This window comes from Pecten maximus, chromosome 16 (assembly GCF_902652985.1).
Source record: "Pecten maximus chromosome 16, xPecMax1.1, whole genome shotgun sequence".
Classification (NCBI taxonomy): Eukaryota; Metazoa; Mollusca; class Bivalvia; order Pectinida; family Pectinidae; genus Pecten; species Pecten maximus.
This window is the reverse complement of record NC_047030.1, coordinates 10,457,287-10,484,472: the sequence shown is the minus strand read 5'-3', so window position 1 is coordinate 10,484,472 and position 27,186 is coordinate 10,457,287. Positions and strand designations below refer to the sequence as shown.

At 33.3% G+C, this 27,186-nt stretch overlaps 1 protein-coding gene across 1 annotated transcript in view; it reads right to left on the bottom strand.

The window, feature by feature from the left end:
- Positions 1-26,148, bottom strand: part of LOC117344631 — a 31,151-nt gene extending 5,003 nt beyond the window's left edge. Inside the window, exons 1-10 of the mRNA XM_033907459.1 lie at positions 25,988-26,148; positions 25,621-25,663; positions 23,825-23,950; positions 21,896-21,971; positions 20,048-20,151; positions 15,689-15,790; positions 12,301-12,334; positions 11,089-11,195; positions 9,141-9,194; positions 8,333-8,497 (exon numbers count right to left, since the gene is read on the bottom strand). Of these exons, the coding sequence (XP_033763350.1) occupies positions 8,333-8,497; positions 9,141-9,194; positions 11,089-11,195; positions 12,301-12,334; positions 15,689-15,790; positions 20,048-20,151; positions 21,896-21,971; positions 23,825-23,950; positions 25,621-25,663; positions 25,988-26,065 (889 nt within the window). The 5' untranslated portion in view covers positions 26,066-26,148. The remainder of the gene's footprint in view (positions 1-8,332; positions 8,498-9,140; positions 9,195-11,088; positions 11,196-12,300; positions 12,335-15,688; positions 15,791-20,047; positions 20,152-21,895; positions 21,972-23,824; positions 23,951-25,620; positions 25,664-25,987) is intronic.
- Between the last annotated feature and the right edge of the window lie 1,038 nt (positions 26,149-27,186).

Genomic DNA, 27,186 nt, shown 5'->3' with positions numbered 1-27,186 from the left:
CCTGACATCGACCCTGTACATACAAAACATACTTTGTACAAAAATTATACCTGACATCGACCCTGTACATACAAAACATACTTTGTACAAACAAACATTATACCTGACATCGACCCTGTACATACAAAACATACTTTGTACAAACAAACATTATACCTATCATCGACCCTGTACATACAAAACATACTTTGTACAAACAAACATTATACTTGACATCGACCCTGTACATACAAAACATACTTTGTACAAACATTATACTTGACATCGACCCTGTACATACAAAACATACTTTGTACAAAAATTATACCTGACATCGATCCTGTACATACAAAACATACTTTGTACAAACAAACATTATACTTGACATCGACCTTGTACATACAAAACATACTTTGTACAAACATTATACTTGACATCGACCCTGTACATACAAAACATACTTTGTACAAACATTATACCTGATATCGACCCTGTACATACAAAACATACTTTGTACAAACAAACATTATACTTGACATTGACCCTGTGCATACAAAACATACTTTGTACAAACATTATACCTGACATCGACCCTGTACATACAAAACATACTTTGTACAAACAAACATTATACTTGACATCGACCCTGTACATACAAAACATACTTTGTACAAACATTATACCTGACATCGACCCTGTCCATACAAACGTACCTGACATCGACCTTTTCCAAACAAATCATACATTGTACAAACACAAATTATACCTGACATCGACCCTGTCCATACAAACGTATCTGACATCGACCCTGTCCATACAAACGTACCTGACATCGACCCCGTCCATACAAACGTACCTGACACCGACCTCCATACAAATCATACATTGTACAAACACAAATTATACCTGACATCGACTCTGTCCATACAAAAATTATACCTGACATCGACCCTGTACATACAAAACATACTTTATACAAACAAACATTATACTTGACATCGACCCTGTACATACAAAACATAATTTGTACAAACATTATACCTGACATCGACCTTGTCCATACAAAACATACTTTGTTCAAACATTATACTTGACATCGACCCTGTACATACAAAACATACTTTGTACAAACAAACATTATACTTGACATCGACCCTGTACATACAAAACATACTTTGTACAAACATTATACTTGACATCGACCCTGTACATACAAAACATACTTTGTACAAAAATTATACCTGACATCGATCATGTACATACAAAACATACTTTGTACAAACAAACATTATACTTGACATCGACCTTGTACATACAAAACATACTTTGTACAAACATTATACTTGACATCGACCCTGTACATACAAAACATACTTTGTACAAACAGTATACCTGACATCGACTCTGTACATACAAAACATACTTTCTACAAACATTATACCTGACATCGATCCTGTACATACAAAACATACTTTGTACAAACAAACATTATACTTGACATCGACCCTGTACATACAAAACATACTTTGTACAAACATTATACTTGACATCGACCCTGTACATACAAAACATACTTTGTACAAACATTATACCTGACATCGACCCTGTACATACAAAACATACTTTGTACAAACAAACATTATACTTGACATCGACCCTGTACATACAAAACATACTTTGTACAAACATTATACTTGACATCGACCCTGTACATACAAAACATACTTTGTACAAACATTATACCTGACATCGACCCTGTACATACAAAACATACTTTGTACAAACATTATACTTGACATTGACCCTGTACATACAAAACAGACTTTGTACAAACAAACATTATACTTGACATCGACCCTGTACATACAAAACATACTTTGTACAAACAAACATTATACCTGACATCGACCCTGTACATACAAAACATACTTTGTACAAACATTATACCTGACATCGACCCTGTACATACAAAACATACTTTGTACAAAAATTATACCTGACATCGACCCTGTACATACAAAACATACTTTGTACAAACAAACATTATACCTGACATCGACCCTGTACATACAAAACATACTTTGTACAAACATTATACTTGACATCGACCCTGTACATACAAAACATACTTTGTACAAAAATTATACCTGACATCGATCCTGTACATACAAAACATACTTTGTACAAACAAACATTATACTTGACATCGACCTTGTACATACAAAACATACTTTGTACAAACATTATACTTGACATCGACCCTGTACATACAAAACATACTTTGTACAAACATTATACCTGATATCGACCCTGTACATACAAAACATACTTTGTACAAACAAACATTATACTTGACATTGACCCTGTGCATACAAAACATACTTTGTACAAACATTATACCTGACATCGACCCTGTACATACAAAACATACTTTGTACAAACAAACATTATACTTGACATCGACCCTGTACATACAAAACATACTTTGTACAAACATTATACCTGACATCGACCCTGTCCATACAAACGTACCTGACATCGACCTTCTCCAAACAAATCATACATTGTACAAACACAAATTATACCTGACATCGACCCTGTCCATACAAACGTATCTGACATCGACCCTGTCCATACAAACGTACCTGACATCGACCCCGTCCATACAAACGTACCTGACACCGACCTCCATACAAATCATACATTGTACAAACACAAATTATACCTGACATCGACTCTATCCATACAAAAATTATACCTGACATCGACCCTGTACATACAAAACATACTTTATACAAACAAACATTATACTTGACATCGACCCTGTACATACAAAACATACTTCGTACAAACATTATACTTGACATCGACCCTGTACATACAAAACATACTTTGTACAAACAAACATTATACCTGACATCGACCCTGTACATACAAAACATACTTTGTACAAACAAACATTATACCTGACATCGACCCTGTACATACAAAACATACTTCGTACAAACATTATACTTGACATCGACCCTGTACATACAAAACATACTTTGCACAAACTTTATACCTGACATCGACCCTTTACATACAAAACATACTTTGTACAAACAAACATTATACTTGACATTGACCCTGTGCATACAAAACATACTTTGTACAAACATTATACCTGACATCGACCCTGTACATACAAAACATACTTTGTACAAACAAACATTATACTTGACATCGACCCTGTACATACAAAACATACTTTGTACAGACATTATACCTGACATCGACCCTGTACATACAAAACATACTTTGTACAAACATTATACCTGACATCGACCCTGTACATACAAACATACTTTGTACAAACAAACATTATACCTGACATCGACCATGTACATACAAAACAACTTTGTACAAACATTATACCTGACATCGACCCTGTACATACAAAACATACTTTGTAAAAACAAACATTATACTTGACATCGACCCTGTACATACAAAACATTGAACAAATATACATTATACCGGGCATCGACCTTGTCCATACAAACATTATACCTGACATCGACCATGTACATACAAAACATACTTTGTACAAACATTATACCTGATATCGACCCTGTACATACAAAACATACTTTGTACAAACAAACATTATACTTGACATTGACCCTGTGCATACAAAACATACTTTGTACAAACATTATACCTGACATCGACCCTGTACATACAAAACACACTTTGTACAAACAAACATTATACTTGACATCGACCCTGTACATACAAAACATACTTTGTACAAACATTATACCTGACATCGACCCTGTCCATACAAACGTACCTGACATCGACGTTCTCCAAACAAATCATACATTGTACAAACACAAATTATACCTGACATCGACTCTGTCCATACAAAAATTATACCTGACATCGACCCTGTACATACAAAACATACTTTATACAAACAAACATTATACTTGACATCGACCCTGTACATACAAAACATAATTTGTACAAACATTATACCTGACATCGACCTTGTCCATACAAAACATACTTTGTTCAAACATTATACTTGACATCGACCCTGTACATACAAAACATACTTTGTACAAACAAACATTATACTTGACATCGACCCTGTACATACAAAACATACTTTGTACAAACATTATACTTGACATCGACCCTGTACATACAAAACATACTTTGTACAAAAATTATACCTGACATCGATCATGTACATACAAAACATACTTTGTACAAACAAACATTATACTTGACATCGACCTTGTACATACAAAACATACTTTGTACAAACATTATACTTGACATCGACCCTGTACATACAAAACATACTTTGTACAAACAGTATACCTGACATCGACCCTGTACATACAAAACATACTTTCTACAAACATTATACCTGACATCGATCCTGTACATACAAAACATACTTTGTACAAACAAACATTATACTTGACATCGACCCTGTACATACAAAACATACTTTGTACAAACATTATACTTGACATCGACCCTGTACATACAAAACATACTTTGTACAAACATTATACCTGACATCGACCCTGTACATACAAAACATACTTTGTACAAACAAACATTATACTTGACATCGATCCTGTACATACAAAACATACTTTGTACAAACATTATACTTGACATCGACCCTGTACATACAAAACATACTTTGTACAAACATTATACCTGACATCGACCCTGTACATACAAAACATACTTTGTACAAACATTATACTTGACATTGACCCTGTACATACAAAACAGACTTTGTACAAACAAACATTATACTTGACATCGACCCTGTACATACAAAACATACTTTGTACAAACAAACATTATACCTGACATCGACCCTGTACATACAAAACATACTTTGTACAAACATTATACCTGACATCGACCCTGTACATACAAAACATACTTTGTACAAAAATTATACCTGACATCGACCCTGTACATACAAAACATACTTTGTACAAACAAACATTATACCTGACATCGACCCTGTACATACAAAACATACCTTGTACAAACAAACATTATACTTGACATCGACCCTGTACATACAAAACATACTTTGTACAAACATTATATACTGACATCGACCCTGTACATACAAAACATACTTTGTACAAACATTATACCTGACATCGACCCTGTCCATACAAACGTACCTGACATCGACCTTCTCCAAACAAATCATACATTGTACAAACACAAATTATACCTGACATCGACCCTGTCCATACAAACGTACCTGACATCGACCCTGTCCATACAAACGTACCTGACATCGACCCCGTCCATACAAACGTACCTGACACCGACCTCCATACAAATCATACATTGTACAAACACAAATTATACCTGACATCGACTCTGTCCATACAAAAATTATACCTGACATCGACCCTGTACATACAAAACATACTTTATACAAACAAACATTATACTTGACATCGACCCTGTACATACAAAACATAATTTGTACAAACATTATACCTGACATCGACCTTGTCCATACAAAACATACTTTGTTCAAACATTATACTTGACATCGACCCTGTACATACAAAACATACTTTGTACAAACAAACATTATACTTGACATCGACCCTGTACATACAAAACATACTTTATACAAACATTATACTTGACATCGACCCTGTACATACAAAACATACTTTGTACAAAAATTATACCTGACATCGATCATGTACATACAAAACATACTTTGTACAAACAAACATTATACTTGACATCGACCTTGTACATACAAAACATACTTTGTACAAACATTATACTTGACATCGACCCTGTACATACAAAACATACTTTGTACAAACAGTATACCTGACATCGACCCTGTACATACAAAACATACTTTGTACAAACATTATACCTGACATCGATCCTGTACATACAAAACATACTTTGTACAAACAAACATTATACTTGACATCGACCCTGTACATACAAAACATACTTTGTACAAAAATTATACCTGACATCGACCCTGTACATACAAAACATACTTTGTACAAACAAACATTATACCTGACATCGACCCTGTACATACAAAACATACTTTGTACAAACAAACATTATACCTGACATCGACCCTGTACATACAAAACATACTTCGTACAAACATTATACTTGACATCGACCCTGTACATACAAAACATACTTTGCACAAACTTTATACCTGACATCGACCCTTTACATACAAAACATACTTTGTACAAACAAACATTATACTTGACATTGACCCTGTGCATACAAAACATACTTTGTACAAACATTATACCTGACATCGACCCTGTACATACAAAACATACTTTGTACAAACAAACATTATACTTGACATCGACCCTGTACATACAAAACATACTTTGTACAGACATTATACCTGACATCGACCCTGTACATACAAAACATACTTTGTACAAACATTATACCTGACATCGACCCTGTACATACAAAACATACTTTGTACAAACAAACATTATACCTGACATCGACCATGTACATACAAAACAACTTTGTACAAACATTATACCTGACATCGACCCTGTACATACAAAACATACTTTGTAAAAACAAACATTATACTTGACATCGACCCTGTACATACAAAACATTGAACAAATATACATTATACCGGGCATCGACCTTGTCCATACAAACATTATACCTGACATCGACCATGTACATACAAAACATACTTTGTACAAACATTATACCTGATATCGACCCTGTACATACAAAACATACTTTGTACAAACAAACATTATACTTGACATTGACCCTGTGCATACAAAACATACTTTGTACAAACATTATACCTGACATCGACCCTGTACATACAAAACACACTTTGTTCAAACAAACATTATACTTGACATCGACCCTGTACATACAAAACATACTTTGTACAAACATTATACCTGACATCGACCCTGTCCATACAAACGTACCTGACATCGACGTTCTCCAAACAAATCATACATTGTACAAACACAAATTATACCTGACATCGACTCTGTCCATACAAAAATTATACCTGACATCGACCCTGTACATACAAAACATACTTTATACAAACAAACATTATACTTGACATCGACCCTGTACATACAAAACATAATTTGTACAAACATTATACCTGACATCGACCTTGTCCATACAAAACATACTTTGTTCAAACATTATACTTGACATCGACCCTGTACATACAAAACATACTTTGTACAAACAAACATTATACTTGACATCGACCCTGTACATACAAAACATACTTTGTACAAACATTATACTTGACATCGACCCTGTACATACAAAACATACTTTGTACAAAAATTATACCTGACATCGATCATGTACATACAAAACATACTTTGTACAAACAAACATTATACTTGACATCGACCTTGTACATACAAAACATACTTTGTACAAACATTATACTTGACATCGACCCTGTACATACAAAACATACTTTGTACAAACAGTATACCTGACATCGACCCTGTACATACAAAACATACTTTCTACAAACATTATACCTGACATCGATCCTGTACATACAAAACATACTTTGTACAAACAAACATTATACTTGACATCGACCCTGTACATACAAAACATACTTTGTACAAACATTATACTTGACATCGACCCTGTACATACAAAACATACTTTGTACAAACATTATACCTGACATCGACCCTGTACATACAAAACATACTTTGTACAAACATTATACCTGACATCGACCCTGTACATACAAAACATACTTTGTACAAACAAACATTATACCTGACATCGACCATGTACATACAAAACATACTTTGTACAAACAAACATTATACTTGACATCGACCCTGTACATACAAAACATTGAACAAATATACATTATACCGGGCATCGACCTTGTCCATACAAACATTATACTTGACATTGACACTGTACATACAAAACATAAGTACATATTACATATTCCTAATGACTCCTGTTCACATAACAGATATATATTGTTTATACCCGACATCCCCTGTATATAAAACATTCATACGTATTAAAGATACTTTGCATCCGGTATATATTGAAAATACACACTCGTATGTTATTACACATGTTCAAAGTTTGCATTGGTCTCACAAACATCATATCTATATACAGAATGTACACTACCCCTATTTCGCAAATCACATACAGTAAGTTAAATCACTTCCTACGTAAGATTTAAAAAGAGAATAACAAAATATATTTAGAACAACCAGCTTTGTGAAGTAAAATATTTTACACTTACCGGCTGACTTAAAAGTAAGTGGCGGAGCCTCGGACAGATCTAGTGATGGTAATGGTCTCTTAACATCTGTCTCTGATGTGCATCTGGAGAGACTGCCTTCCCTGAATGGGGGCAGTGGGGTGTAATCCTTGGAGGTGTATGGTGGTGGATCAGACTTTCTTGAAACTGTTACAAAATAATTTAGTGAAACAAATAAAGTATACTTAATCAGATTTAGGTTTGTTAAATCACACACTTTATATCATGAACTGCTAACAAAACGATACTGCTTAGAACTTGTAGTAAATATTCAGCTCCGACAGTAAATACACATATATACAAAAGGCCCATGTTATGACAGTATATGTTCTACTTTTTACACTTCACATTAGACTATTTTAAATATATCATTGCATCTGTGTATATTGGAAAAACGAATGTACAGGTATATAATACTTTCCCCAATATTTGACATTGATTGAGATTTAATGGAGATTTGGACAATGTGAATAATATATTCAACATATTAGAATTAAATACCTCTTGGTGTTATAGACATTTCACAGACGATAACCGGGGTCATTGGTGGTGATGATTGTGTTTTAAATACTAGCAGGAGATATTTTGATAATGCATTAAAATGACAACATATATACCAACAGGTGTATACAAAATCATCATCATTTTAGTAGTATACGTTCAACGATGTTTTGAATATTTAAATAAAAATGTCTGAAATTTCGCCTAAAACATAAAAATAATATCCAATTTATATTTCAATCTTTCATCTACTTCATCATATCATAAACATTTGAAATAGTTAACATACCATTGCCATTTTCATCACTGTCAGGTAACAAAGCGGAATTTGCCAAGGATTTGTCTACAAGGTACAAAATACAATCAGGTATGTAATTATTGCATTTGAAAGTATATCAATGCCAAATGTAGCGTGCTTATAAAGGTGACACGTCTATGGTATTATATACATATATCTTATAAAACAGGAGAGATCAATTAGGGATCCTGGAGCTCGATATTTAGTGATCTTTATTGGTTCTGTGTAAAACCGTTCTTTTTTCTACTTAAATGATCTGATAACAAAGAGAATGACTCTATGGAATAACTTTCTATGAATTAGAAATAACAATACTACTAAACCTCATCAGTCAGCCAATTTGTTTTCAGGGTCTGACTCAAAATCAAATGAGCACAGCTAGGAGAAGAACCTGAATATCAAGTTATATCCTTCAAATACTTCACAAGAAATAGCAAACTTCAACTGTCAAAATGAAATATAGCTGTCTGGCAGATTTTTGTTTTCTGAATAAGACTCATATAAGGGTATAACTAGGGAACAATGGACGTTAAATGTGAGTAAAATACCCCCAGTACTTTTAAAGAAACACCGATAACAAGGATTGATAACACGGACAACTACAGACGTAGGGTGATTTGAAAAGCCCATGTCATCTTCTGCTAAAGATGAAACTTCACACATTTAACAAGGAGCCGCATTATCCCCCGCGCCCCGCAGTCGGTTTCAAAACCCAAATACATGTATATATCAAGCTCAAAGTAACAGTTATTTAAGAAATAATTAACGATGATTCGTGTATTGTTGCAGGATATACAACGAGGACGAGGATATTTTGCAATTAAATTAATAACGAGGTCCGCAGTTGTATATCCTGCAACAATACACGAGTCGTTGATTATTTCTATTCTACCATGTACTGTTCATTTCTGAGATCTACCTCTTTCTAATAGAAAAACGACAAAGAAACCCCGGGAAAAACTTGTAATTTATTTCTTGAGTATTGCATTATTTGTTTATAAAATGTACATTTCTTTACAGGCAATACAGTATTACGATCAAGAACATCTATCATATGGCATTAATTTCGAAAATTAAAAAAGCAATTGATGGAAAAAGAAAAAGGGCCTTCGTAGGATTCGAACTCGCGTCGTGATAAGAAATTTGCTTCAATCTGTTTCAATTATCCTTAATAGTGACTTGTTAGGGAGCAATCAACCAATTGAAAAAACATTTAAAACATCAACTGTGTATAGGAATGTCTGGCAGCCACTGATTGGCCAGTATAGTAGCCTGATAGGTAACCATCCATAGGAAATGTTGATAGAAATTTCGTAAGTCCAATTAAATTTTTTTTCCAAAAGTTCAGGTCATAATGATTAACAGGTAAACATTTCAGATTTTTGAGAATTCTTACTACAATATTCACCCATTTTCAAAATGGCTACCCTGGAAAAGTTTGAGCTGAAGGACCCTACTTTTTTAAGTGTGATTAAGTGTTATATGAGACCCAAAACTTTGTTATAAACCATAATTGCCATATTGAATTCAAGAATTGTAATGATATACTCCAAAACGTTAACACTAAAGTCTATGGAAAAACCATTGGTTGGTTGGTCCGTTTAGCCAGTGCAGGGTGATATATATTTACCAGGTAATAGCTGTCAGGGCACCTGGCTTGGTGGCTGTTAGTGTATTTCAGATAAGCTCAGGTTAATTGATGCTCTCTCCAAATTAAGGGAGGCACACCTTAATTTCACACCTATTTTTATCGGATATATTGAGAGTATCATACATGTAACTAATCAGTTCCATTGTGAACCTCTGAGCTAGGCGCACGTCTATGCTAACCTTCAACTCTAATACAAATTAGTACCAGAAGATTGGAGTTTATTATTTGTTAATGTATCTGGACTGTGAGGGTAACACCTTGGTGTATAACATCAAGAAATATACATACCGCTGTCCTTTTCTCGCCTTTGCTTTTGTCTTTTACGTCGTACATGGAATATTACTGCAAATGCACATGCCAATATTACAAGTAATGGTATGCAGAGACCCAAAATTCTGAAATATAAACCAGAATGGATTAAATTAAAAACAAGATATTATAGAGCTAGCTTTGATCATTCACAATTACAATAAGTTGTCCAACTACGTAATTGATAAATGAGTTTCTAGCAAGTATGGAAAATTGATTCAATTTATTGTGTCAATGTTGTTTTTAATGGTGCCATAAACAGTTGAAACACAATGTATGTACTGTCTTGTGGTTTGGAGCTTTCAGATTATTTTTTAGCAATGATGCAACAATAATCATCACACACAACAATAATCGTTTTTCGTATTTATATTTGTGGTTGCATGATAGAAACCATGAAAACACTTGTCCCAAGGTGCCGTCAACAAAATTTTCTACATAACATAGAGCAGTATACACATAACAAAATGTGGCCTTTAAACCTTGGAACATTGGTCAGTTGACTACTGGCATGGGGTTATTCTGACAAAGTTTGCCTCTTGAATCTTTGATGCAGGACCGAAAAAATGCTGATCAATATGTCTACTCTAGTAAGTTACATTCATAGTTGATCTTTTGACCCATAACCTAATCCCACCTTGTATATTTTCTAATAATATAAAATTGCATCAGGTCTCAATTCAATTAGTCACCCTTATTACTAGTTATCATCTGGAAGCCAAAATATGATGATAAATGTCTATGTTTAGTAACAGTGACCTTTCTAGTTGACATTTTAACCTCAAACATAGTCCTCATAAGCACACTTTGTATGAACTTTCAACCAAATCCATCAATCCTTTCTGAAATTATCATCTGGAAACCAACATTGGATGAAAAAAGTATATATTTTTAGCAACAGTAACCTTTCTACCACCAAATCAATCCCAATCCCAATCTCTAATGCCTCTGAACCTTACATTAAGTGAAGTTTCATTGATATCTACCAATCTTTTCTCAAGTTATTGTCTGGAAACCAACATCCGACAGAAGGACAAACAGGCTGAGACAAACACTATAGCCTAGTCAATTCCGATTTCTCTGGCGGGCTGGGAAAAGCAAAAAAGTGTTTACACAACCGACATTTCATTTTAAATGCGAAATCGTACTCTGAAGAGGCAGTAGTTAAGTATTTTAGATACATTCACTTACATGTACAAATGGTCACTTTCGGAACCCCTGTAATCTGAAAGGGAAAAAATGAATCCTAATAAAATTTGTTGAAATTGAAATAAAAAAAAAAAAAAAAAGATTCCTGAATGATTTTCACAAAACACCTAAGATATCCAAGTTCTTGTACCCACCAATGAAGGATTCCTATGGTTCTATGTAAAACTGATCTCTTCTCTGCACTAACAAGGATAACCCACAAATTTTTGTTAATTTAGGATAAATTTCTGCGAATTATATATCGCAATGGGAAAAAATCAACTGCCACAACAGTTCTTTTTCGTGGATCAGATTGGTGGAACTTGAGAAGAAGTTTATATATTTGAAAGGTGTTGTTCTGGAAACCCATGATTGGGCATTCATGTTACAATATGGCCACAGTGGCTGCCATGTCAAAGCTTTTAAGAGGCTGAAAAATAACAGCGGTTTGATGGCTCCCCTTCCATAACATCCTCACCAATTTCCAGCTCAATAGCACTAGTGGAACTGGAGAAGAAGTTTGAAATGTGTTTTTCAAGATGGATGCAATGGTGGCCATCTTGGATTTCGGACTGATACAAAAAGTATCAACACTTGGTCACAACCATTTCTGGATCATTTAAGGTAAGTTTAGAGCTGAATCTCACTGATGGAACTTTAGAAGTTTGAAATGCGAAAAGTTTATGCATGGCAGACAGTGTGCGGTGCATGGTGGGTCAGATGACCTAAAAATTTGGAACAAAATGGACTTCAACAAATTTTCAGCATGTATATTAGCTTATCAAGTCAGTTTAATTTGTAAAGATTTCAGCATACCATTCTAATAAGGAAAGTATTTTATATTCACTGAATTGAAACTTATATTCCAAACTTACATACAGATGTTTTGCATTTGATTAGATATTGAATTATTTATACATTAATGCTTATATTAAACTGATGTGTTTAGCAGATCGAATCAAAAAGATTTAACGTGAAATGTTCTAGACTATTCTCACATTACTACTTTTGATTTTTTTTTTTCAATCTTAAAATAGCTTTTTGATTAATTCTATCATACAAGCATTTAAAGTTAATCAATAGTTAAGCTAATTCTGTTTTGTATTATACATCTAACATAAACATATACAGGTTGAATGTTAAACCTGTGTACTATCCTTTGATAACCTTTAATTAGCATGGAAATATTATAATGACAGCCATGTCATTAGAAATCCTAACTGACACATGCATGTGTAAATTGATGAGAGAGGTCTACACAAAATATTATTGGAAGGGAAGGTTATGGATTTCATTTTTCAAAAACATTTCATTGACATCAACATGAAAAACGATTGGACATCAGGCAGAGCCTATTTGTATACATGCATCATAGCATATACGTTATAAGGGAGGCAACTCCTTAAAAACTGTTGTATGATATTGACTATTTTTACTCTTTTCATGATGATATCAAATGTACATAAAATGTCTATAAAAATGAACCATTTGTAAATATCCAACGTGTTTGAGATTCCTCAAATACAGATTTAGACCATAAAAGACCACTGCACTAGTCAGAAGTTTATACCCACTGTTGAAGCTAGAAATTTAGCCACACCAAACAACTTATCTTGATTGAAGTTTGACGTACTTTGTGAATAATAAAAAAAATATTATCTTTCTACATGTCCATGTGTTAATCTATGAAGTAGTTTGCATAGAAGTATATTAATGTCTTCCAGTTAAAAAGTCATAAAAATTGATTACTATTTCCCAAGTGAAAGTTATAAAGCCTAAAGTTTTTCGACAGCAGATTATATGTTACCTTGCATGCAGATGGAAATCTGAATATAATATGTTACATACATATGATTATAGGTAACTCATAGTACATGCTGACAAAAACTTATCTGACTCAAATCTGTATGAACTAATAACATTATTGGATACAGCAAGTAGAAGGTCTGTTTTCAGTTTTATTACAGTGTTCACATCCTTTATTAAGGACAACATTAATTAAAGAATGACTTTGGAGTTTGTATCAGATGTTTTGGTATAATGTGACTGGGATATCTTAAAAGATTGTATAAGATGTTTGGTATAATGTGACTGGGATATCAGTGAAGTTTGTATAGGATGTTTTGGAATAATGTGACTGGGATATCTGTGAAGTTTGTATAAGATGTTTTGGTATAATGTGACTGGGATATCTGTGAAGTTTGTATAGGATGTTTTGGTATAATGTGACTGGGATATCTGTGAAGTTTGTATAAGATGTTTTGGTATAATGTGACTGGGATATCTGTGAAGTTTGTATAGGATGTTTTGGTATAATGTGACTGGTATATCTGTAAAGTTTGTATAGGATGTTTTGGTTCAACGTGACTGGGATATCCTGTGAAGTTTGTATAGGATGTTTTGGTATAATGTGACTGGGATGTCTATGACGTTATCATTAACTTGTATTGTTTTCTTCTCCTATCTAAAGGAACCCACCCTAATTCATTGTATAGTATTTCATTAGAGTGACCTCTACCCAATCCTGTTAGTATTCCTGCAGCTTTAACTGATTAGTATATTTTTCAGATACTAGCTGTCCCTTTCAAAGTTAAGTTTTCAACCAATTAGAATCCTCACTGCTGTTTGGTATTAATGTTATTACTTATAAGGTTGTTATAAATTAGTATTTAAATATATATATAACATTTGAGCTAGGTCAGATAATTTCTATATGTTGAGTATTAGGGGTGATTAAACCTCAATCTCAAAGAAATAGTAAAAACAGAAAAGTCCCTTGCTTCAAGCTCAACTACCCCTCAGATCTTCTTTTGTACTAGCTTTCATTGAACTCCATCATGAAATATGAAAGAAAAGCAAGATTACTGAGTACAACATCATATTGGCTACATGGTCAAAGAGTAAAATTAACTCTCGTTCTGAAAGTTGAAAGAAGTCAAAGTACTTCTAAAACGTACTACATGTACATTTTATTTCCATTGACTTGCAATTGGTAAGGTATATTTAGTAAAGACGATGAATTGACTGACCCAATTATTTCAATATCTAGTTATTGATTTTCTTATGAACACAAATCAATGCATTAATCACGGCCAATATATATACAGTTTTTTGACATTATAACAATCTATATGTTACCCTCTGATAAATATGCCTAAAAGTTACAGAAATAAGTGATGACATTTGTGAAAATTGAAGCATTTTCATTTTTTTTGTCAGATTGTTGTAGTTGAATATCAAAAATATACACCTTTTCCAACTCGATTAAATAATTTTTTAAACATAATTAAGGAGAAAATAGTTTTGGTTTTTGAATTTTATCCCAAGAACAAAATACATGCACTCTATTAAGCGTTACCTGATAAAGTGGAAGATACTGTGTAAAATTTACCTGTTGGAGGTAGCAGTGTAGTCTTAGTAGTCTTTCCGCTTACAGTCATGTCGTTTGTGATTTCTGGCACATCTTGCATCACAGTTCCTTGTGTTGTAATATCTATAAGTAAAGTCAAACATCAGACAAAATAAATTATTTAAATTCTACATAAATTAATTAGATATATTTCAGTACACATTGTATAATAATGATTGAAGTTAGGTATCACAATAGATATAGCATCTTCATCCGATGGAATAATGTTTAACGAGTTATGTGCCACGGGACCGATTTTGGGCTGATTATAGTACTACGTTGAGTGCCAGCGGGCCGATTTTAGGCCGATGCAGGACAGTAAGAAATGAACATATTATTTTCTTAATTTATTTATTACAGATTGATAGGGGTCGAATATCTTAATACACATTGAAATAAATTTTGACGTCATATCATGATAAATGACGTCACTGCAGGTAAATAATGACGTCATTAGTGCAAAGCTGTGAACAAGGTCACGACGTTGTTCCAGGGAACGTCATTTTTACTACATGGTACATCAGCATTTTCGGGTTTTATTTTCTGGGCCAAACGATCATCTGTATTTTACATAAACAGCCGATTAACATCTTGGGTTTCTTTTTCTGAATCAGATTATATTTTATTTTTCCTATGAGTTGTATTTGGTAATTAGGCTAGTTCAATGGACGAAGATTATTTCTGTCATAACATTGTGTTCATCATTGCATAATTTACGTTATATGCCTACATGTAGATCGATGATCTCGTTGAAATCTTATAAACTACCCAGTATAAATGTTATTCATATTTTGCCGTTTCGGTATTTAGGAAAGTCATACAGTATTTACAATGTAGAAAACATAAGACTTGATAAAAAAAAAGTTTTTTCTAATAACCAATAAAAAATCAATATTATGGAATAGGCCACAATTTTCCAGAGCGGGCACCATGCAGATAAATCTGCTGGTAGTATGAAAATGGTTAGTGGAAACTATCTCACACATTGTCTCAAAGCTGAATTAAAAAAAAGTGTGATAAATTGTCTAAGATAAGGTATAAGAAAACGTGAATCACTGCATTTGTTGCATGTGCAAAGATGATGTTTAGGAATGTGTGAAACTGCACATTTATTTACCATATATACAAAGATAAAGTTTAAGGATGTACAAAGTTAGTGTTTAAGGATATGTGAATCACTGTACTGTATAGATACATGTGTGTATGTCTTCTTGTTCCACACAAAGTGTGGCTGAGTGAAATAAAATCATTGATATCATTGAAATCTTATATGTTACGATATCGAGATTCGTTACACATTCTTCCGTTCTGATAGATTGGATAAGAACTGAATCACCCGCGAAAGTTTGTATGAGACAGCGTTCAGATTTAATGGATGATATGATATGATGTCACATTTAATTATACATATTTATGTAATTTTATACCCGATACATATAAATTTAGATCCTTTATTGGAAAATAAACTAAAATAAATCAAAGTTCGAAGGAGGACACTGCGCAAGACCATTTGTAGACTCGCTCTTGACAAAACTACCTCATTGTAGTCTGCCAAAGACATCCAGCAAGACAGCCCACATTATACTGACAACGGATATATACCAGTCGCCCTACCCCAAAAATGTACATGTACCATGATCAGTACAGACTCTGGTTTGTCCCACCAGAGAAAAGCCATAAGTGAGTTATTGTCAAGAGATATCATAAAGAAGATAGTTGATAGAAAGAAAAGAAAATATATGATCCGAAATTAAGTCGCCTCTTACCATAATGGAACGGGGACAGCAGATATATTTTTTACGCCCTACCTGCAGAGCAGTGGCAAGTATAGTAGATGACAATGTAATCATTACTGTTGCTGTAATATTGACCGGGGATGGAGAAACTGTATAGCTTTTATGCATGACTATATGTAACCAAAATGCATGTAACATTACTTTAGCAACCTTTTACTTAAAACACAGGATGTTAATTTTATGTTGGAAAAGTTATAGAATTTTAAACAGAGCAACAATAGTCTCGACATAGTTGTGATAACTAAACTCCAGATTGTGTTTCTTGTTTGACAGCTGTACTGTAACACTGACCTACAAAATGTACACAGCTGCCATATAAAAAACAATCACATTTCCTATGCAAGCACCTGTGGCACACATTAACATTAGCTTGTCCTATCATGGTACATGTACATACTGTCGATTCAAACACAGGGACTAGGATAATTTGTTACAGCTGCTGTGTACATGTAATTGGACCTTCTCTAGTGTGTGTAGCACATTTTCAGACGTTTTTGTTTTGTGTGGGTGTTCTTTTGTTTTTTGTTTTTTAGTTGTTTTTTTTGGGGGGGGGTGGGGGGGATGTGGAGGGGGCTAGATATTGAGACTGGGTAAAAATGACACCCCATTATAATGTACACCAGTGGTGTCATTTTTACCCAAAGTATACTTTCACTGGGAGACACGAATGTCCTAGTTTTTTCATATTTTCTCCTAATTTAGAATTTTTCACCAATTTTACCAAATAAGCACTAATTTAGCACAGCACAGACTATTTTTTCAGAAACATATCTAATTATGAAATTCACACACTAGTTTTTTGCCTTCAAGCCGAATTTTGTGAAATGTACCTAATACTTCTGTGATAGGCACTGATATTGTTTTCAGTGTCTATTATTTCCCTCAATGTCTAAAAAAAAGATGTACATATACGTTTTACAAGGAAGCGTCCGAGTGACAACATAAGTTCGACACATGTTTATTGGAGTTTATAGCGATGAATGTTGTGTCAAACACGATAAAGTGACTGATTCTATCTCCGATAAAAAGTGTATAATCGAAGCAAAAGTCAAAATACTGGTTCTTCAAAAAACGATCTAAACTCGGAAAATTTGTGGAATGAAATTTTTATAGGGATGAGTTTTGACAGTCGTCACATGGATGTACTAACTTGTAACATTCATCAATGTTTAAGTTAATTCCTTCTGAGATGGAACTACAAGTGAAAGCTGACAAAATATCACATTTAAAAGCTGTGAACCGTTATACTAACAAAGAACATACTTATAAACGAAATACTTAATTAAAATAATTGTTATTGAATTTTAAATAAATATGTGTGGTACCGATCAAGTATAAAAAGGAAATTCTGCAACACAAACATAAATATGTTTTTAAAAATGATTTTGTTATCACCATTGATACCTGGAAATCTTCTATATTTTATTTGAAATTAAAAAAAAAAGATACTAAAATATCTGATACCAACTTTTGATAATTTTCTGTATCTTATTTTATTAATAATTGTTTAGGTTAATCTTGGTACCCGGGAAATTTGGTCCTAGATTTTGGATCCTCGCTTGGACCTACATTTCACCCATATACACATATACATTATGTATACACATATACACATTTCAACTTTAATAATTCATGTTAATACATGAAAGAATGGTGCAGTTCATTAAATTAACTAAGTTAATACAGCATAATTGCAGCATGGTACAGTTGGTATCTAAAATGGCAAAGTTAATACAGCATGGTTGCAGCATGGTACAGATCCTATCTAAAATGCCAAAGTTATTGCAGCATGGTTGCAGCATGATACATTTCATATGATAAATTTACTTAGTCCACACAGCATGATTGCAGCATGATATAATTCGATATCCAAACTGGCAAAGTTATTGCAGCATGGTTGCAGCATGGTACAGATCCTGTCTAAAATGACAAAGTTATTGCAGCATGGTTGCAGCATGATACAATTCATATGATAAATTTACTAAGTCCACAGAGCATGATTGCAGCATGATATAATTTGATATCCAAACTGGCAAAGTTATTGCAGCATGGTTGCAGCATGATACAGTGCATATGATAAATTTACTAAGTCCACGCAGCATGATTGCAGCATGATAGAGTTCAGATATTCAATTACCTCAATTTTTAAAGCATGGTTGCAGTACATGCTGTACAGAAGCATGGTACCATGCTGCTATGCAGCACATGCTGCAATCATGCTGTGAAACTAGCAGCATGATGCCAGCATAAAAGCAGCATGATTGCAGCATATGCTGCATTGCAGTCCATGCTGCAAATTGATAAGGGGAAAGTCAAGTGTTTTACCACTGTGCCACCCGACCACCTATTTTCAATTGCTGGTGGTTACATTTCACTTGATGGTCATGGTATATTGATTACCAACACTTCCTCCAAGCACCACCAGGGCTATGTGTACACTCAATATGTGTATCATCTATCATTCTGCAGTAACTGTTAAATGAAGTTTCTAGGGGTTGCTTCACCTGCATGGTTATAACAAATATATGATAACATATATACATACCAGATGTGGTTTGTGGTGTGTTACTTTTCTCATCCATTTTTTGTTCGCATACAGTATCCATCGATCTGTTCCCAGCCAGTAATTCATATTCATTTTCCCTGCATCTAAAAGCATAGTATTTCATTAAGCTGAATATATACCATTATACATAGCACTGGTGATTGTCAGTATGTTCTTAACAGCTAACAAGCCAATCAACACACAATTTTTTTAAAAACAATTAATTAGATCCAACAAATCACAAGTACAAACATTACAAATTTTGTGCTAAATGACATATCAGGTGAAAAGGTTTACAGTATTGATAAATTAAACTTCACTCAGACACAATTGTGGATGAAAATATCTTATTCTTGAAATACTGAAAAAAATGGTTTCATTATATTAAACACAGTGATATAGAATACTTAAACACTGATTTCACTCATGTTTATGCATTGTAAACTTAAGCTGGCTTGCTGAGGATTAGTTAGAGTGGGCTACATTTAAGCAAAGGTGTATGAGTGTCAATCAATATGCAATATGAGATCAATTTACAATTCACCCATAATGTATATTCTTCATAGTTTCCATTTAATTGTCAGTAGTATATGTACAGTTGCTAAATCATGATCACCTGTTATTTGTCCCATTTTGACTGTAAAATTGTTAGCAAAAGGCCAATTGGCCTTAACAGTCACTTCAGTTATAAAATACATACTGATAGTTGATGTTTTTTGTTTTTAAATTGGTAGAATTTAACACATATGACAAGTGTGACCTTGAAGGCTAGTCAAGGTCATTCAATTGAAAAAATGTTTGTGAGTTTGAAAGTAAGGTCAAGGTTATTCATTTGATCAAACTAGTAGCCCTTCCTCGTAGCATGTTACTGCATGGTCCAATATCATGTCACTGGACCTCAATCATGGTTATTAAGAAAATCAAAGTCGAAATTTGAATTTTTTTCATGACAGACGTCGCTGCATAAAAGACCTAAAAACTGCATCAATAACATACTCATTAATATGATATATAGTCATTTTACATCAACGTCAACTCTCTTAAACACCTATAATTACATATTACTTAAGCTTATATTCTACTTTTTCAGTAGTCTCCATGCAAATCTATAATTTATATTTTGCACCTTTGTAATCGATTTTGAGTTAAAAATGAAGGTTTTGTCATAATGATATGTGTTGTTAAACCAATTTTGATTTCAAATTATGGTTTCATTTTTACGTCAGTATACTCTGATAATGTGTTACTGTCCAATTTTAATCTTGTCACATATACACGTACATTGTGCTGTTTCCAACTGTATGTCTGTACTAACATTGATTTAAAACTGGTTCTGACTTCTTAAATGTTTGGTTATTATTAGAATCACAATCGATTCATAGATCAAAGGAAAATTTGAATTCACATGTAATTCTGCTTTAAGTACATGTATATTCAATTCATTATTCTGCAATGCTGTATCACTGAAGAAATGCATATATATAGAACTGATTCTCACTCACAGGTCAATCCCAATAAAAGAGGGGCTGCGACTGACAGCTACATGTAGATGGCTAGAGTGATGGCCATGCAACCTCAGGTGAATAGCCGAGATGTGTGGTTTGAAGCCCCCTACACCTATCGGTTTGTGTTTCTTGGGAAACTGAAAAACAAATCAGTCTGAGCTATTGTGGATATCTTCCTTGGCAAGACACTTTACCTTAATTACTCTGGATGGCATGTGGCGAGCCTTCAATGTTTTCTCCAATGAGGTAGTCACCAACTACTACATCTCGTCTCAAAGTGACCCTGGCTGTTAATTCACTGAGCGATAAACCTAACAGATCATATTAAGATACATGTACTTACTGTGTTAGGGGAATGCATGGCATGCAATCTCTAGTGGCAGAGAAGAACTCCCGCTTACAAGGAAAACATTCATTAGCTGCAACATCAACATAAAATACTGTGAATAATGTGAAATCAGAAGAATGTAAAATCAAAATTAAATCAGAAAAATTAATATGAAATCAGAATGATGCAAAATCAGAAGGGTTTAAATCAAAAGACAAGGAAACCAGAAGAATATGAAATCAAAAGACATGGAAACCAGGGAAATATGAAAACAATTAAAAGACATGTAAACAAGAAGAATATGAAATCAAAAGACATGGAAACCAGAGGAATATGAAATCAAAAGACATGGAAACCAGAGGAATATGAAATCAAAAGACATGGAAACTAGAGGAATATGAAATCAAAAGACATGGAAACTAGAGGAATATGAAATCAAAAGACATGGAAACCAGACGAATATGAAATCAAAAGACATGGAAACTAGAGAAATATGAAATCAAAAGACATGGAAACTAGAGGAATATGAAATCAAAAGACATGGAAACCAGACGAATATGAAATCAAAAGACATGGAAACCAGACGAATATGAAATCAAAAGACATGGAAACTAGAGAAATATGAAATCAAAAGACATGGAAACCAGAGAAATATGAAATCAAAAGACATGGAAACCAGAGAAATATGAAATCAAAAGACATGGAAACTAGAGAAATATGAAATCAAAAGACATGGAAACCAGAGAAATATGAAATCAAAAGACATGGAAACCAGAGAAATATGAAATCAAAAGACATGGAAACTAGAGAAATATGAAATCAAAAGACATGGAAACCAGACGAATATGAAATCAAAAGACATGGAAACTAGACGAATATGAAATCAAAAGACAGATGGAAACCAGAAAAATATGAAATCAAAAGAAAATCAGAAAATGTTAAGCCATGATCAGAAGAGTATGAAATCAGAAGGAAATCAGGGAAATGTTAAGTCATAGGAAAAAAAAAATTAGAAGGAAATCAGAAAAAAAAAGTGAAGTCAGAAAAATATAAAATCAGAAGTGATTAAAAAGAATGTGAGTTCTGAAAAGTTTGAAAGCAGAAGAGTACGAAAACAGAGGATATCAGAATTAAGAGTTCTGTAAGGGATGTATGTACAATATAGTCAGCATCGAAACATGAAATCAAAAAATAGGAAATAAGAAAAAAAAGAGGAAACTAAACGAAGGTTACAAATATAAAAGTAATGGTTTTAATGGCCATTAAGGAAAACATTATATTAAAATCAAGTACTGGGTGATGTTTATTGGAATTCTAATTCATTCAGATTAATGGTAATGAATGCAAAGTGCCACAGAAATGAGTTAAGTAATATGTTAATGTTCATTAGCATTCAAATTCATTCAGACTATAATAAAATTATGTAAACTGCTACAATTAATGTTCATTACTGTTTTTTTAATGCCCATTATTTGTTTTTAGTGAATACATATTTGAGTGATTTTAAATATATTTAATGGCCATTCATTATTGGATTAATGGCATTTCATGCATATGAGTGTAGTCCAATGACCATTAAAGAAAACATAAATAAAGTTTAAATGTGTTTTTTAATGGGTTCCTGGCAACTTAATCAGTTTTAATGGTATAATAATGATGTTTTAATGATAGTTGGATTTGATAATGGCAATATGTGATGTGTTTAGAGGACAGGGAATGTATAACCAGAAAGATACCCAACCTTGGCAGCCCTTATGGTTTTCATGTACAGATGTATACAAAAACAATAAAACTTCTCTATTCTGCTGAAAATTGGCTTTTATAGTAATCTGGAGTCCTATCTGTTACAGATACATGTATCTATCTACATCACATTATCTTTCTCCATCTGAAATCTGAGCATGAATGAACTTATAGACACATATTGACTGCTTCTGTACTTACTGGCTTGATTTGGTTCATATCCGGGAGGACATTCCTTCATCTTTATACAGAATCCATACTTTCTGGGCTTGTAACAGCCTCCAGTTGTATTACACTGACATTTACCGTCAATCCAGATCTTTGAGCCTGCATCAATATAAAAAATATTTTTCCATTTAATATTCCATTATTCTATCTAGCTTTCTATCTATTACATAATGTCAAATAAATGAACAATAGTTAGACATGTCTTATAGTTTTACAATAGGTTTATATTATATGTCGTTTTATTTAAAATTATGTGCAGTGTAGTATATTCACTTAACTTTAAAATATCTGCATAACAGAAAATTTTAAAGAATAGATATAGCACAATTTTCCTCCAATCAATTCTCATTGGTTAAAACATGATCACATGGAAGGTAATATTTTGAGATACCTGCATGTTAACCTGATGTTTCTATTTTTAAAAACACTGAAATTGTCTTAAATGATGTCATAAGCATTGTAACAGCCCCGCCCCTTTGGCCCCTCGGGGGTCAGAGTCACCATTTATGCAAAATCTGTTTCCCTTCCTCCAAGGATGTTTCTGACAAAATTGGATTCAAATCCATTCATAACTTTGACTAGTAGCGATTTGAAAAAAATTACCTCTATTTCCCCTATGGGGCCCCGCCCCTTTGGCCCCTCGGGGGTCAGAGTCACCATTTATGCAAAATCTGTTTCCCTTCCCCCAAGAATGTTTCTGACCAAATTGGGTTCAAATCCATTCATAACTTTATGACTTGTAGTGATTTAAAGGCATTACCTCTATTTCCCCTATGGGGCCCCGCCCCTTTGGCCCCTTGGGGGTCAGAGTCACCATTTATGCCAAATCTGTTCCCCTTTCCCCAACCCAAGGATGTTTCTGACAAAATTGGATTCAAATCCATTTATAATTTCATGACTAGTAGCGATTTAAAGGAATTGCCTCAATTTCCCCTATTGGGCCCCGCCCCATTTGGCCCCTTGGGGGTCAGAGTCACCATTTATGCAAAGTCTGTTCCCCTTCCCCAAAGGATTTTTCTGACTAAATTAGGTTAAAATCCATTCATAACTTATGACAAGTAGCGATTTAAAGGCCTTACCTCTATTTCCCCTATTGGGCCACACCCCTTTGGCCCCTCTGGGGTCAGAGTCACCATTTATGCAAAACCTGTTTCCCTTCCCCCAAGGATGTTTCTGACAAAATTTGATTCAAATCCATTCATATCTTTATGACTAGTAGCGATTTGAAAAAAATACCTCTATTTCCTCTGTGGGGCCCTGCTTCTTTGGCCCCTTGGGGGTCAGAGTCACCATTAATGCAAAATCTGTTCCCCTTCCCCAAAGGATGTTTCTGACTAAATTGTGTTCAAATCCATTCATAACTTATGACTTGTAGCGATTTAAAGGCCTTACCTCTATTTCCCCTATTGGGCCACACCCCTTTGGCCCCTCTGGGGTCAGAGTCACCATTTATGCAAAATCTGTTTCCCTTCCCCTAAGGATGTTTCTGATCAAATTGGATTCAAATGCATTCATAACTTTATGACTTGTGTAGTTGCCATTTAAAGGCATTTTTTTACCTCTATTTCCCCTATTGGGCCCCGCCCCTTTGGCCCCTCGAGGGTCAGAGTCACTATTTATGCAAAATCTGATTCCCTTTCGCCAAGGATGTCTCTGACCAAATTTGGTAAAAATTCAATAAGAACTTTTCGACTAGTAGCGATTTGAAACAAATGTTGAAGGACGACAGACGGACGACAGACGCCTCTCCATGAATATTGTATACTTACCATCAAAAGGTGGGCAGTCCAAACCACCAGATTCAGATGAGGACTATGAATAGATAAATGTATACCGGGTATTGAATTAATACACAATGTTCTCATACATTCTAAGTCGCCAAACATTTCTAATAATAATATTGATGAGTATATTTTAACAAGAGCTCATCTCATCAGCAAACATTCTACTCACAGGTATAGTTTCTTATAAATATAACGTATATAAGGCTGCATCTTGCATTAAAAGTTGTAATATGTCAACATATCATGCCAATATGAGAAATAGGTATTTCCATTATTTGAAACAATTAACTTCTGCTTGTGTGACAAAATGGGTACAATCTAATGATTAAAATTTTAATTAAGTTGTACTTACCTTGACAACATGGAATAAAAGTAGTACCCGTAGTGCACACACATACATGTCTATGTAATCTTTTGGTATAACCAACATGTTGATTATCGGTGTAATTTATCACACGGACTAGCTTCGATGAACTTTAGACTACATATACAAACACTTGACAAGGACTTCCATCTAAAATGAAATATATATAATTGTATAGAAAATCAAAAAATCTTACTGTTATTACATATACATGTAGATACTTTTATCATATACAATGTATATATAGATACTGTTGTTACATATACATAATGTTATTACATATACATAATGTTATTACACATGAATTATATTATTACATATTACTACTGTTGTTACATATAAACAATTTTTATTACATACAAATATTCTTATTACATATATACATGTATCTAAATATTGTCATTGCATATAAATACTGTTATAAATATAGATATTATTACATGTACACAGTAAATACTGTTATAACATATAAATGAACAATATATGTTGTGCACATATAGTTATATATCTTCTGTGATCCATTTTAATTTTATACTGGTTTAATTAGTATTATAAATCTTGCTAACCTAGCTGTGTTACTATTTCAGAGATTTATACTAATGTGTAAGTTAACATATATAGTATATGAGTTTAGAATGTGTGTCCTTATAGTGAGTAATCTACTTTTAATCTACATGTAAGATGTGGGAATTTGACATTAGTGAAGTGATTCCTTGTATTGTTCTGTATTTTTTTTCACAGTGTTATATAAATGTTTTGTACATATTTTTATCATTTACCATGTCTAGAATGTTTAATCATAGGTGCTTAGTGCGTTTATAAGTCCAAGACCGATTATAGACTAATGTATAGAGAAAATGGAATTATAAATTGTACATTAGATTTTAAATTGATCACTATATATATTTAATCAAACAACATATGTATAGACATTTGTATATCGTAAGTGTCAACCATCTCGGATTAAATGGGAAAATTTCCCCTTAATCCCAATTTGTTACATTAATAAAAATCTGTGTAATTTTTATTTGGGAAATAAAGGGAGATCATTTGAAAAAATATATTTGGAAATTTTTCAGGACAAAATAGAAACTGATTATATATAATAAAAAAAAAATTAAAAAGTCAGCAGAAAGATAGTTACTTTTGTATATTAGTTAGAGATCCCAAGTGACTATATCATTAAT